Source organism: Lepidothrix coronata, unplaced genomic scaffold (genome assembly GCF_001604755.1).
Source record: "Lepidothrix coronata isolate B3197 unplaced genomic scaffold, Lepidothrix_coronata-1.0 Scaffold99, whole genome shotgun sequence".
NCBI classification, from domain to species: Eukaryota; Metazoa; Chordata; class Aves; order Passeriformes; family Pipridae; genus Lepidothrix; species Lepidothrix coronata.
The window spans coordinates 728,719-743,246 of NW_016690279.1; the positions used below are offsets into that span (position 1 = coordinate 728,719).

Consider the following 14,528-nt stretch of genomic DNA (forward strand, 5'->3'; position numbering starts at 1 on the left):
CCCTGCAGAGCCCCTCGGGGAGCCCCCCACCGGGACACGGGGGGGGTCCGGGTCGCCAAGGCGGACTGTGCGGCATGGGGGACCGGGGAGCAGCGGCGACGTGGTGGGCCGGGAGTTGGTGGCCGGGAGCGGGGAGGACGCTGAGCGGCAGTGCGCCTCTGACCGCCTCTCCCCACGCAGCAGTTCTGCTTCTACGGGGACTTAGACTGCCCCGACTGGGTGCTGGCTGAGATCAGCTCCCTGGCCGAAATCTTTTAAGTGCCCGCCCCCACCCCCATCCCCCTGCCCGCCCCAGGCCCGCTGCCCACCGTCCTTCTCCTGCGCAGTCCCCGTTGCTGCTGAAGTTCAGCGCTATTTCAGTACTTGTTCTACTTGTGTTTCTGAAAAAAAGTTAGAATCAGGATAGCCTAAGCAACATAGAAAGGCTTATTTTTCCCTTTCATTTCACTTTTCATTTTATTAGTGCCTTTTTAGTTTGCCCGCTTTTATTTTTTTTCTTTAATTTTCTTTTGTATTTTCTATTGCCTCCTTTATTTCCTTAATTTTTTATTCTCTTTATTTTTCATTTTCTTTTCTGAACTTGGATTTGTAAAGGCACCCAGCACATGAAGAGCCGAGCATGCTAAAGCCTGAGCAGAGAGGGATGGTTTTATGACAGTATCTCTTAAAAACTACACCAGAATGGGAGGAGCTAAAGCCAGGCTTTCAGATAAGTGATCCCAGCTGTCTTTCCAAAGCAAACACTGCAGGACTGAGAAAAAGAAATAAAAGTTACTTCATGGATTTGCTCTGGCCCCAAGCTTGCAAAAATGAAAAATGAGCTGGGTTTCTAAACCTCCCTCGTTTCCCAGAATCCAAGGTTTTCCTAGCAAGTTTGTCAGCAAGGATTTTTTTGACTCTATTTCAAACATAAGCCACAATCTGAAATGAAATTTATACAGCCCTGCTCTCGTTTTCCCCCCTGCCAAGGCACTGGGGACAGGGACCCTGGTAAAAAGCACTGGGGTGAACAGACCCTCCACGCGTCTTTGCTGTTCAGCCACCCCAGCCAGAGGCCAAGGACAGTCCAAAAACCTCTTCCTGTTCTGGTGTAACTGGTGTGTTGCTCTTCTGTTTCTTCAGCACCTTTTCAATTGCAAAAAGTAATATATTACTACAATGGCCACATTTCATCCTTGGCTACATCTTAAAACAGGACACTGCTACTGTTTCCACACAATAGTTACATGGATGCAGCTTTGGCCTCAAAAGGAAGGGGAACAGAGAAGGCATCACACACTCCTGTTGCTCTTTCCCAGCCCCCTGCTCTCTCTAGCCTCCATCCACTCCTGCAGATCCGCAGAGATCCCAATCACACAGAGCTCAAACACACTGTGACAGCAGCTAAAATTTCTAAACAGCTGATGAAACTACTAAGAGTGGGGAGGAAAACGTCCTTTCTCTTCTATGCTGAGAAGTCAACAGGAATTCAGCAACTTGCCAGGAGAGCAAAGATCCCACACGAAAACCAGCACTTTGCATCTCCCCACCCCAGCACAGCCTCCCCTGAGCAGAGTCAGAGTCTGAGGGACAGGGGGACGTGAGCACCATTGTTTATTTGAAGAAGGAGTCCTGGGAAGAGGCACCCGCCACTCCCAGTTGGAGCCATGGCAGTAAAAAAGCACTCCCCCGGGGAGCAAGGGGCCAGCTCCCAGCACAGTTCACCCCAAAGCACTATGCCCTCCCTCCTCCTTGAGCAAAGGAGGACAACTCTATCCCCTGGGGAAATCTGGGAGGGAGGCACAAGGCACGCAGAAACCTTCACAAAAGCCATTCCTGAGGAACTAGAGCAGTCAAGAGGAAATCCAGGGATGCTGTGAGGCCAGTGTGCACATGCTGCTCCAAGGTGGACCACAGCTGCCTCCTTCTATTTTTGCAGAACTCAGGCCTTGCAGGGAGACGTCTTGCTGTCATCTCTCCAACCTTTGTTTGCCTTTCGATAATGATCCCAAAGCTTGCATTCCACACACTAGCCAGCAGTAAGCCCAGTTTGTTACAATATAAATCTACCTGGGAACAGAAGGAAAAGAAAAATCCACTCCCACACACTAAGGTCTGGCAGAGGATATTTTTTCCTGCAGTTCCCCCTCCACTTATTTAAAGTTTTAAAAAATAAAATCAAGAAGCAGAACAATCCTTCATGATAAGATTAAGGTCCTTGATGTGTGACTCTGTTTCAACGTGCCCAAAAACTGTCGAGCTTTCTCCTGCATGAAGAGTTGGTCTCGGGTTCCACCACAGGCCACTGCTTTCCAAGCCCTGGTCATCTGCAGAGGGAAAAGAAAGGATGTGTGGAAGAGAGTTAAGGGAGAGGACAAACATCTTGTCAACATCACGTTCAAAAAGATTGCAAAAATAAACAGACCTATCAACCATCTGCTACCACCTAGGGGAAATCAAACTTCAGCACCCATCTCGCAACCAGGAGGAACTTGCACACCACCAGTTACTCATCACAGGGTCAGGCAGTAATTTCTAAGGGTAAGGTTCAGCAGTCTTCCAGGTGAGTGCTCCATTTCAGGACAACTCACGTACCTTTTCAGGGCTTTTCCTTACTTGCCTCAAGACAAAAACCCCAAAGCACAAGCCCTGAAGGGATTCCAGCGACGGAAGAAATTCAAGCATAGCTTTGGGGTTTATTCCCAACCAGTACCATTTCTACAGGAGCTGCTCAACCCCAGGTCTAGCTGATCGAAGACGATTCTTAACAGCAATTAGGTGTCTTCAGTTTCGGCAGGGTCCCACAGCACAGAGGAATAACCAAAAATAAGGTGTGCTTCAGTCTCTGCATGCAGAAAGGGCACCCACAAGGTGTTTCTGCACTTCAGGAAAGCCCCTGTGAATCTCCTGATAAATGCAGCCAGGAGACACTCAACGCCCTAAACTGGAAATACCTGTTTACATGCACTGCAGAGAACCAGAGCTTGAGCTTCAGTGAGCTTGAGCTCATAGCGAGAATGTTCCACACAGCCCCAGCATGGCTTTGGGCTGATGGAGGTTCAGCCCACAGCTGGATGAGCTCCCTTCATAAGTAACTGACTGCAAGCACCACCAGCCCAGCACAATAAATCCCCAGAGCCCAGGAGCAGCTCATACAGCTCTGCTGTCTCTGGGCAATGGGATTTCACTGCACATCTGTACTCCGTTACCACACAAACGGCTGCACTGCCACCTTCAAGTCACTCCCAAAGCTTTATTTATATGGATCTATTAGCTCTTGGAACAACTTGACCCTGCTGAGGACAGGAGGAGAAATGGAAGTCTTTAAGAAGGGTTTATTTTGGGAAGGAGAAGGAATTATTCTGGCCGAGCAGTATTCATCTTTCAGAAGAAAGAGCTTCCACAAGACAGCTCTAATGCAGGGACAGGTGCAACCCCCCTCACTGCAGTGCTTCCTGAAGACTGAGCTACGGTGCTCAGTGAGGACAACATAGCAGCTGGGCTCTTCTGGGGTGGGAAACCACCCCCGCAGGAGCCCCCAGCTGCAGTTTCACCCCCCCACTAAGGACAGCAGGTATTTCCATCCTCATTCAAGCTACTAGAGAGCTCCAATTACTTGGTCCAAGCCAACACCTGCAAAATCATGATCCAAATGCCCTTCTCTAAGCCACACTTCTCAGCAAAGCAGGGATATCCCTCTACTAATGCACCCTGCCTGCAAGTGGTGAAGATTTTAAAGAGATCTGTTTATGTCCCAGAGGGCATTTTTAGGCTGCTGTGACTCCAGCACAACCCGGATCCAACTGTGCAGAGCTGAGGAAAAGGTTGCTGTAACAGCACCAACCTCAGCACAAGCTACAAGGGTAGCCTGTCAGATGGAGCTCCATACTGCAATGGGTTCAGGATAACGTAGGGTGAAGTCAGCCTAAGCTGGCTAAGGCACACAGCCTTCCCCACCACCCAGAAACACCCTAAAAATCAGAGGGGTGAGAAATACCTTTGTGCTTAAGCTTTATATAGCACTTCAGAGTCGCATACCCTGAGAAACAAAAAAGATGAGCTTACTGCTGTCCACCCAAGGAGTGCTCACTGGGAAAAGGAAAGTTTACTTCAGAGCCAGATCAATCATCCAAATTCCCTGATGGATTGGGGTAGGGTGCAAATTCCCATGAGGAAATCCAGGGCCAAACATGCTAAGCGGGTCACAGCTCTGATCAACCGCAGGGCTTTGAGCCCCAGCAGGAAAGTAGGTTTGCAAAGAAACAGAAGGAGGCTGTAGTTTGACAGTACTGGTTGTTATCTCCCAAGCTTGGTGCAGGGACAGCCCTGAACATGTAGTGGTGCCTATGCAGTAGTTCAGAGCTTCATCCCTAACTCCTCCTCCCAAGGAGGGACAAGGGCTGCACTGGCAGCTGAACTCTTGGCTGAGAGAGCAGAGGTTGCAGGGCTTACTGGTGCTGGTGGCCTGAAATGGCTTGGCATTTTCCTGTAGGACATTTTCTCTGGCTGCACTTGCATGAAAGCTCTGTTGAGCAAATGACTGTCGTTCTTCCTGCTTGAGGAGGAAAGGTTCAGGGACCTTGACAGGAAATTCACAGGCTGAAAAGAGAAAAAAAAAAAAAAGGAAAACTATAAGGAAAGAAGAAATACAGACTTTCACCCACATTCACATGGACTGTTCAAAGGCAGCTGCAGGTTGCTTTGCACAGGGGTTTTTTTCAGAGCAGAGATAGCTCTGTCCCTGCTCTGAATGCAGAACTCCTCACCTGGGCTCTTTTGAAACACACAGTCTTGGGGAGGGCAGGCAGATTTTGTGTCATATCTTCATCCACGATATCCAAGGCTAGAGACTTCCGGACCTTCCTGATGGGACTCCTGCGCAACTGGAGGACATAGAAAAAACAGTGTTAGCATGAATCCACCCAGAAGACTGCCATCCTTAGGGCCCAGGGTACACACCAAGCCCATGTCATCCTGGGTCTGCATGGCCCCAGCATCTCAGAAAGAAGGATTGCTGCAGCCTTCCCCACCACAGGGCACAGCAGCTTCCAGTGCTCTCTTCCTGGCACCTGCAGCCACCAATTTAGAAGACAAAGACCCTTTCAGTAGGAAGGTCACCAAGAAACTGAGCCAATAGACCCTTCGTACCAGCCCACAGCCTTCTGGGAGCCCAATGTGCCCCAGAAGCTCCAAGCGTGCCATGGGTCTCTCCAGTAGGATAGCAACACAGCATCTCCTAGCAAGCCCTGAATTCAGCATAAACCAGGACATGGCTGGCAGTATTTTCAGCAGGCCTTAACCTCAGGTGCCTCTTGCTGATTCAAAGACAGCGGTCAAGGGGACAAAAACATTTTGACATCAACAACAAGATGAATAAAACCAACCAAAACACCCCCTAACAGCAGAGGGCAGCTCAGCAGCAGGTACTGGATGCAAAATCAGCTCACCCCTTGTTTCCTTTTCTGTTTCTCAGGCTTCACCTCATCTTCTATGATGAGTTCGATGCCAGCTTCACTTCGGAGCACCTCTTTCAAGTCTTCTTCCAGGTGAGGAGTCTGGGGCTGGTGTGAAAAAGGCAGAAAGAGCACAAGGCAGTCAAAGTCTGTATTCTGGGCAGGCTCACAAGTATTTCTCTCAAGGGATAATAGGGTCAGGAGAGACCACAGTTGGAGGACAAACACAAAGATGACTTCCAATTTACTTCCCAGCTGGAAAAGATATGACAAGTTTTCTGCTAGCCTAACAGATTTCCAGGATCTCTAGGCATGAGAGACTCTTGTCATCTGAACCCCAAGTGTGGCATCAGCAGACCAGTATGCACACAAGGCCTGGGATACTGGAAACCGCCATCCCCACAACACCCACATTCAGAGATGCAGTTCCTCAGAGAAGCCTAGGCAGAGCATTTCCTTGCTTTTCCTCAAGGTCATCATAGCCAAGCACTGCAGCCTGATTCAAGGGCAGGTTTTGGCATTTTTAGCTGGTTTCCAGAGGAACTAACAGTCCTGTGGCTACTTACAATGAAATGATCATCATGACAAGGTCCCCTCCCATCTCAGCCTGGCACTACCAAACTGCACTTTGTTCTGGCACAGATAAGAGCTGGTTCACGGCTCTGCTGCAACCTGCCCCATGCCCCATCATGCTTCTGCCACCTGCAAGCCACAGCCCTGCCCAATGATTACCAGAGGTCTAATTGGTCCATATTTCTCCAGGGCATTTTTGAAAGGCGTGGGAGTATGAGGCGTGTTGTCCACCACATACGTCTGATCTGGTGTGACAAACCTGAAAGCAGAGAGGGGGAAAGAGAAGGGATCAGACCTGCTGTAACCCACAGAAGGCAACAATCCACCCAGCAGTTGAGCACAACACTTGGCTGTGGCCCCAGTCAGCCTAGGCACTTGCTCCCTGCAGCTCAGAGTGGAGCTGTTTTGGGAGGGAACCACCAATTTAAGGAAATCCCCAGCCTGCCTTGCCCCTCTCTTAGTAGTGTTGAGTACTGAGAGGTGTGTTTGAATTGAATCAGTCTCCTGTGTGGAAAAGGACTCTGCTCAGGGAAGAGGAGGAAGAAAGGACTTACGCTAAGTTCTTCTGGGGCAGAGGGGTCTTGTCCCTGTGCAGTGGGGTGGTGACAATCACTTTCTGGCTGCACACAGGTGTGGAGGTCAGGGATGGGTTCTCCAGTTCTAATGTATCCTGTTTGGTCCAAAAGTTTAAGAACTGAACAGCACAGGAAAGAAAAAGTGAACACAGTCAGTCTCAAGCATCCCACCATCACATCACAAGGTACTACTTTTTCCTCAGTAGGGAGAGAAAATCTGAAGTATGGACAACACTCCCATTCTAAGCAGCTGTCCCAGTGTAAACCAGGATGACTTATGGACTCATACAGTTCTGTACATGGACACACATGTGAAAGTTGCCAGAAGGTGCCTCACATCTATAAAGGTTATTTACTTCCCGTAAGGGATGAGCTGATACAAATACTACAACTACCAGCTACAGTGTGGGAGAGAAGTCTCTCCTTGCACCAGTAATCCCAGCTCACCAAAGGTCTATTCCAACCTCAGGTTAGCAAACATGAGGGAAGACCGACACAAAGTGTACAAGCTAACAACTTTTGCATTGAGCTGCTTTCAGCCTAAACTGCAAGAAGACTACACACTCTCTCATCTCTGCTAGGATTTTACTTCATAACAGCTAATAAGTGACAGCTTTACTCAAAAAAGGAATGAGGTTTGTGCCCAAGAATCTATCAGGACAGAAGAGCTGTGTTCGTGACATTCACTGATGGCTGAAGCTCAGCCCAAGAGGCAGGACATGCCCCTTGCCTTCTCAAATTCACTCCAGACCTTCCTGTCATTTACACTGAGCGAAGTTAAACATTTCAGACCCTGATCTGATTTCTCAGTCCTTGTTAGCCTTGCATTCAAGGCCAGCCTGAACCTGTATGTTGGACTGTCCTGTGGTGCTCTCTCATGTGCATCCAGGGCTGCAGGAATAAAGGCCTGGAGGGCACAGGTAGACAAAGAATTTGAGCAAAGTTGCTGTGGGAACTGTGCTGGAAAACACAGCAGACTTTATTCTGTCTTATAAGCAGAACTCCACCACTTTCAGATATGAGAGACTACTGGGTTTGACTATCGCAGTGCCCTAAGGTGATGTATGTTGGAGACTACATGTGCACAAGCATGTGGACACTGTAAGAGTCACGACACAGGTCAAAAGACCCCAAGGCCCTTTTGCAACAAAGACAAGCCCAGGAGCATTTTCCCAAGCACAGAAACGCCGAGGTCTGGTCAAGGTGTTTGCTGCCCAGCCTGCCTGAGTGACTGAACTGCAAACAAACGGGGAAAGCAAATTTTCACTGCTGCCACTCTGCTACCCACAGCTGGGGCAGCAATGCCCTGGGGACAGAAGCAGTGTGCTCTACAGCATGGGCAGGCATGTAGATCCATCCACACAGTGGTGCTTCTCCACAGTGCCCTGCCTCTCACACAGTGTAGCTGGGCTTTTCTGAGGCTGCAAGCACTCCCAAAGGCAAACGCGGTCTGCTGCTCCCAAAGGAAGGGCAGCACTGAAGACAAGCAGTACCAGAACCCAGTTCTGTGGCTTGTTTTAGCAAAGGGATACACCCTGCACACTGGCACTGTCTCATTCAAGGCAGGAGAGACATTCAAAGCTGGCAGAGCTGATGGGAATACATGGCATTAGGACAAGAAGACAGAGCATGAACACGCTTATTAGCTCAGGCCCAAGCCCAGGCAGAGGAGCACAGACTGGGCCCTGCTGTTTCCCTATACCTGAGATGGAGAGAAGGGCAGTGTCTTTACAGGGGTGCCCTTGGGGGTCATGCTGTTGCAAGAGTCAAGGAAGGACAGACTGGTGCTGGTGACGTTCTCCGTGACAGGGGAGAGGGAGATCTTCCTCTTCTTCTGCCTCATCAGCACTGAGGGTGGGGTGCCAAAGCTCCCCTCAGCATGGGGGGAGATGGGGATGAGCTCTCCCTTGCTGCTCCTGCTCAGGTCGGAGATGGTGTGGCCATCCAGGCGGTACTCAGTCATGCTGGGCAGGGACGGCGCGGCCTCACTCAGCGTTGGCCTCATGGGACTGTTGTTGCTGCTGCTGCCACCGGCAGAAGGTTCCTCAGGCAGGTCAAACTGGGTCAGGTCACACCACCCACCGTCTGGGTCCTGCACACAAGGGAAACCATCAGCGGCAGCCCAGGAGTGAAGCTGAGCAGCCGACGGGTGAAGACGCAAATTTGAACTAGGAGGTGAAGTAAGTGTGTGATGGCACCAAGCTTTGGAAGCAGCCTGGCTAGCAGAGCTCCAGCCCTCCTCCCCTCTGCTGTAGGCACAGCTGGAAGCCAGACCAGGGCACTGACCCAGCTGAAAGCTGCTGTTTGTGCACAGGCAGGTTTTTCTGTTTCTGCAAGATTGGTTTCCCAGCTCGGTTCACAGCACAGCCGCACAAACAGCTGCACCCCTCCAGAGAGGGAACAAAAAAAGCAGCTGGGGAGAGGTCTGGAGACAGGGGCTGAATGAAGTGACTGTCACCCAACAGCAAACCACATCGATAGAGCTGGACACAGGGCTCTGCACTGCTGAAAGCAGAACCAAACCAGTTCAGAGATGAGCTGCTTCACAGCTCCATCCCACCAACACCCAGTACCATACAAGGACCCACATATGGGCTGCTAAGCCTCGGGCACAGACTGTCTTCCTATACACAGGCAAAGTGGATCCTTCATGGATAATCAGCTCATAAGCTCCTCAGGCAGGCTGGGGGCTGCAGAGGCACTTTCCTCTGGTGGCAGCAAAGTGCCCTGTTGATTCTAGCCAGCCTCCCACCCTGGTGTGCCTCTGTCACCCAGCGGACATCAGCAGTGCTTGACTGGCCCAAAATTGCTAGTTTCAGTGAAGCTACCTCCACTGAAAACAAACGGTGACCATATGCCGGCATGAAAGGGTCTGTCCTCCGTAGTACAAATGGGCTTGGCTTATTCCCAGTCAGTCCTGTCCCATCCCATCCCATGACAGGAGGAAAGAAAACCCAATAAGCATGAGCTGAACCATTATGAAAATGAGTGCTGGGGACACTCTGGCCAATAAAGAAGGATTTGAAATCAGATTTGCCAGCACCTACAGCCTCCCACACCAGCAGAGCCCATGCACAAGGACACCCACCTAAGACCCAGCCCTCCTCAGGCCACCCATGGTGATGAGCAAGGGGACTTGGTAAGTTCATTCAAGGATGAAGGATAAAATCAGTCTCCCTTGGGGGAGCAAGGGACTGTTACTTACAGATTCAATCATGTCCAGAGCTTCATTGAAGGCTGGCACACAACTTGGGTACAAATAGTTGGCAGCTTCGACAACCCACTTGTAGGGTGATTCGACGAACGAAGTGGCATCCTCAGGCACTGCTACCTCTTCTGGAGTTCCCTCCATGTTCTGCTCTGCCAGTTCTGCTGCTGGCAGCTCCGAGGGCAACTCCTGTACACCCGTCACCTCCTCATCACTGACATCTTCTTCTTTTATCTCAGAGGTATCCACTGGCCAGTTCGGCAGGACATTCTTCACACATACAAGCAAAGAAAGTCCAGATATTAGTAGAAAACAAAGGAACAACGGCAAGTCTTGGGTACAAAGAGCAAGAGTCCCTGTACAGGTTTCCTATCTGCCATTCAGTTTCACATCCCCATTCTCCCTCACTGCTCTGTCCCATACACTACCTGAGCAGGAGTCCATGCAACATAACAAGCACAGCACTATTTAATTGAAGATTTCTCTTAACAGTATCCCAGGAGAAAACTGAACATAGGCTGAACAGGTAGCACAGGTTCTGCATTTCCTATTTTCCAAGAGCCTGCCTTCAAAAACCACATGCTTTCTTCGTGAACACAATAATTTGGTGTCCTTCCCTGCGTCCTTTTTTAGAGGAAAGAAACACAGTATCTCTTCACCGTGCTCCCCCACACACACTGTCTAGAGCAGCCTCCTTTTCCTACCAGCAACAGCACAACAAAGCCAAAAGAACCTTCAGTGTCCAAGACAGACCTGATGCTCAGACTGGCAAGATAACAGCTCTAGCATATGACGCACTTGGGCTCCCATCACACCTCTAGCTCCCGGAGGGAGAGATGTCCCAAGAGTCAGTCTCTTGGAAAAGGTTGGAGAAGGCACAGTCAGTCTATGCAGATACCAGGCTACAGCAAAGGTAGCATGAGGCAGCAGAAGGGTGGATGAACAGCTCCAAAACACATTAGCAGAGCAGGGGACTGACCCACTTGCCTGCTGCAAGTGCTGGTGCAGTACCTGGCTCTCAGGTGTCATTTGACTTTGTCTCTCCTTGTTATCCACCTCCACGAGCAAGTACAGTGACTTGGACTCCTTAGTTTCATTGAGAAAGCCTCCCGTGTCCACCTTCCGCTTGATGGTGGAGTTCCAGTGATTCTTCACAGCATTGTCGGTCCTGCAGAAAAAGCAGAAGAAAACAAATCACCATTTACAGCAGCTCTAAAGCACAGCTAACAGTTCCAACACACTCCCCAGCCCCCTCCCGGGAGCCTAACACATGGATCTCCATGGGCCACCCAGCTGGGAAGGCAGCAGTGAGCAAAGAGGTCCTACCTCCCAGGCAGCAGCTTGGCAATCTCCGCCCAGCGATTCCCCAGGACCTTGTGGGCCTCAAAAATTATACGATCCTCCTCCTCTGTCCAGGAGGACTTCTTCACCTCAGGGTTCAGGTGGTTATGCCAGCGTTCCCGGCACTGCTTCCCTAACCGCCCTTTCAGGTGCTTGGCTATCAGGGTCCACTGTTTGGTGCCATATTTTTTAACCAGTTCAATTACCTTTGAAGAGAGAGGGAGGGAAATAAAGACATGGAAGAAAGGAGAGGAAGGTCAATACACTCATCTTCAGGCTTTGCTCTTCAGCTTTCTTGGGACTAGTTAAGGGCAGACAAGGGTCCCTTAGGAGGAAAAGCTGGAGGGATCCAGCATGGACAGTCAGGTGTACCAACCCTCACGAGAGCAATGATTCTGCCAAATTTCTGTAAGAGGCTGTTTCCATGCAGACACAGGGCACCTGTGAATGAAGATGACCACTTCAAGAAGATGAGGTGGAGACTGGCAGGTGCACCAGAGGCAAAGGGGCCCAGACTGAGAAACATGCCCATTTCTGAGAAAGGGCCAAGTCCCACCTGCTCGAAGGCTCCTCTGCCCTCCCTGCTTCTGAAGACCTGCCTGCATGACAACAGTCCCCATCAGCTCTGCACTGGTCTGCTACTCCCTTTCCCAGTGTGCTACAGCCAGGACATGCCAGGGCTGCAGGTCCATGCTCTGCTAGCACCAGCACACACTCAGGGAGACCTTCAAAGCCGAAACAAGCCACGTTCACTTTGCCTCTTCCCCTTCACCCAGGGCTTTGTCACTTCTGCCTGAGCCTCAATGCAAATGCTTCTGGGCACAGAAACTGTTCCGAGCCCCTACAACATCCAGGGCACAGTCAGGATGAAACCATCTACTTCCTGCAATGTTCAGCCTACCAAAATCCTAGCTGAAGAGTTTTCAAAGTACATTTCCACCCTGGCCAGCTGTGCTCAGCTGAAAGGTGCAGGTAGAGAGGTGATGCTCAGTGCTCTTGGCATAGCACAAATGTCCCTACTGCAGACCCTTGTCTGTCAAGCACAGACAAATGGGCCAAAGGTGCCAAACTGAGGCACAGGTCAAGGAGCTGGGGCAAAGCAATGTGCAGGGTTGGGAGGAGAGAGCTGGAGCCCAGCTTGGCCAGGATGGGTAGGCTGGTAGAGTCTGGACAATACAAAGGGAAGGGGAAATCAGGCAACAACTGCTCTGCTGTAAGGTGGGAGGACATAACAAGAAGCTCCCTTGGGACATGCTTGACATAAAGTAATGGGACCAAAAGAAATGAGGGAGCAAAAGTGTTACAGAGAATCTGCCAGGCTATGATATTTTGTAGCAGAAAACCTTGGTAGAAGTTGGAATTTATTCCAACTTTTCTTAAGTACATCAAGACGACGAGTCTGAGTTGGCCCCTCTTAGCTCACTCTGCAAATAGCAGAGAAACAGGCTCACAAAAGTCATGATTTACCCAGCCAACCCCAGACATCCACTCCAGCCTGCCTACTGTGGCAGAGGAAATGCCAGTTTTATTTTCTCTTGAATCCAACCTGGCCAGGCCAGGTGGAGACCTGCCAGCACAGAGATGAATTAATTCCCTTTTCAGCTCTCTCCCCTGCAGATTACTGTGGCAGTACTGTGTGAAAGGGAGAAGGTGTTTACCTGAAGAGGCCTAGAGCTGCTCCTGCACATCACAACCATGGCTGCCCAGGCTGCTCAGAGCAGGTCAGACAGTGCTGCTCTCACGGGTATCCCTCAGTGAGAAGAATTACACATAGTTTACCACAAGATCTGAGGGTCTAACTCCTCCACCCTCTCTGCAGACAGAGACAGTCCAAACACTCTGGTCCTCTTGGCCCTGACTTACCTTTTGGTCCTCTTCTTTGGTCCAAGGGCCCTTAACCAGGTCTGGATTCAACACTCTCAGCCACCTGTACTGACACTGCTGATCACTGCGGTTCTGGGAAAAGGAAGGAGAATAGCCTTGTGTTAGACTGGAGGCTCCAAAAGCCCAAAAATCTCCAAAGGCAGTAGCAGTCCCCATACACAGAGGCTGTCCCACAGAAAACCTGCAGAAGCACATGGAAAATACATACTAAGACCCTAGACCCAGGGCACTGGGCACAGGAACAGGAACCTCAATTTCTCACCCCAGCTCCAACAGACTCACCCTGGAAAGCCCTCTGTACAATGTCTCCCTGCCCTGAGGCAGCCCCATTTCACAGCCTGGAGCTGCTGTCACAGAACAGTCCCACTGCACAGACACAGAGAACCAGCACAAGGAGAAGAAGCAACATGCAAACTCTGTGATTCCCAGCTGGGCAAGGGGTCACTTACAGGAAAGTGACTGGCCAGGAATTTCCAGTCATTCTGCCCATAGTGGCTTACTAACATCTTCAGCTGCTCATCCTGCAAAGAACAAAGACACCCGCTTTCAGATATACTGAGGGAACAGATGCCAGAGGCACCCCATGGCTGATGGCATCAAGAGAACAAGCTAGATATTTTGAACAGCCAAGAAGGTTTTGTTGGCATTCTGTGTTCAGGGGAGGAAAGTAGCTCACACCAGCCTTTAACAGCATTCCAGTATACGGAGCCAACTGGAACAGACTTTGGTTCTGGGCTCTGTACTAGGACAAGCTAATACACTGAACACAAAACAAGAGCTCAGCTCTGTTCCAGTACATCTGGTTCTAACCCTGTGGCCAAGGGCCTGCTTATCCAGCCCCAGTGCACCCCTGATCAGATAGTCCATCTCCCAGCTCAGCCACTGGTTTTGCCTGGCCAGGAAAGCTGACTGGTTGAAGTGTATCATCATTAGCCTGGTGGTCTTCTGTCTTTCGGTGCTACAGGGTTCTACAGCATCTCTTCCATGATCCCTGCTTATAGCCTGAATGTGTGTACTCACACAGCTCAGAAAAAGCCTGTTATAGGGGTCCTTGTCTGTGAGCTCTGGATGGGCAAACAGGTATGACATTATTCCCTGCCCAGCATGAGCCCAGGGCTTTGAACTCTCCACAAAGACCACCTTACTCAGTGTCCAAACCCCAGGGAGATAGGACATCTTGTAGTTTTCGTAGAGAACAAAAATGATGGAGGAACTGGGAGGAGGGAAGTGAATATCCCAACTAATTTCACGCTCTTAGCCAGGATGACTAAGCCATGATTCCAACAGTTTCAGTACTCCCTGCTTTTGCTAGAGAAAAAGGAGAACATTGCACAATTCAGCTTGTTGGAGGCCTCATCCATCCTCTGGAATCCCTCTTTGCTCACATGAGTGCTGCAGGCAGCGGATGCCTCGCTGAGGACTCACGTGCTTAAGCTAAAGAGGTTGGAGCTCTTGCTCTTCAGGCTGCACTTTAAACTCCCCTGAACTCTGAGCCTCATTCAGACCTCAGATCAG

General features: G+C 50.3%; 1 protein-coding gene across 1 annotated transcript in view; it reads right to left on the reverse strand.

The window, feature by feature from the left end:
• Positions 1 to 2,009: 2,009 nt before the first annotated feature.
• The window catches only part of MYBL2 (MYB proto-oncogene like 2), a 13,493-nt gene continuing 974 nt past the window's right edge, over positions 2,010 to 14,528 (reverse strand). Inside the window, exons 3-14 of the mRNA XM_017822723.1 lie at positions 13,463 to 13,534; positions 12,993 to 13,085; positions 11,115 to 11,335; positions 10,800 to 10,956; positions 9,786 to 10,058; positions 8,283 to 8,672; positions 6,560 to 6,699; positions 6,165 to 6,264; positions 5,427 to 5,540; positions 4,746 to 4,862; positions 4,432 to 4,578; positions 2,010 to 2,306 (exon numbers count right to left, since the gene is read on the reverse strand). Coding sequence (XP_017678212.1) covers positions 2,178 to 2,306; positions 4,432 to 4,578; positions 4,746 to 4,862; positions 5,427 to 5,540; positions 6,165 to 6,264; positions 6,560 to 6,699; positions 8,283 to 8,672; positions 9,786 to 10,058; positions 10,800 to 10,956; positions 11,115 to 11,335; positions 12,993 to 13,085; positions 13,463 to 13,534 — 1,953 coding nt within the window. The 3' untranslated portion in view covers positions 2,010 to 2,177. The remainder of the gene's footprint in view (positions 2,307 to 4,431; positions 4,579 to 4,745; positions 4,863 to 5,426; positions 5,541 to 6,164; positions 6,265 to 6,559; positions 6,700 to 8,282; positions 8,673 to 9,785; positions 10,059 to 10,799; positions 10,957 to 11,114; positions 11,336 to 12,992; positions 13,086 to 13,462; positions 13,535 to 14,528) is intronic.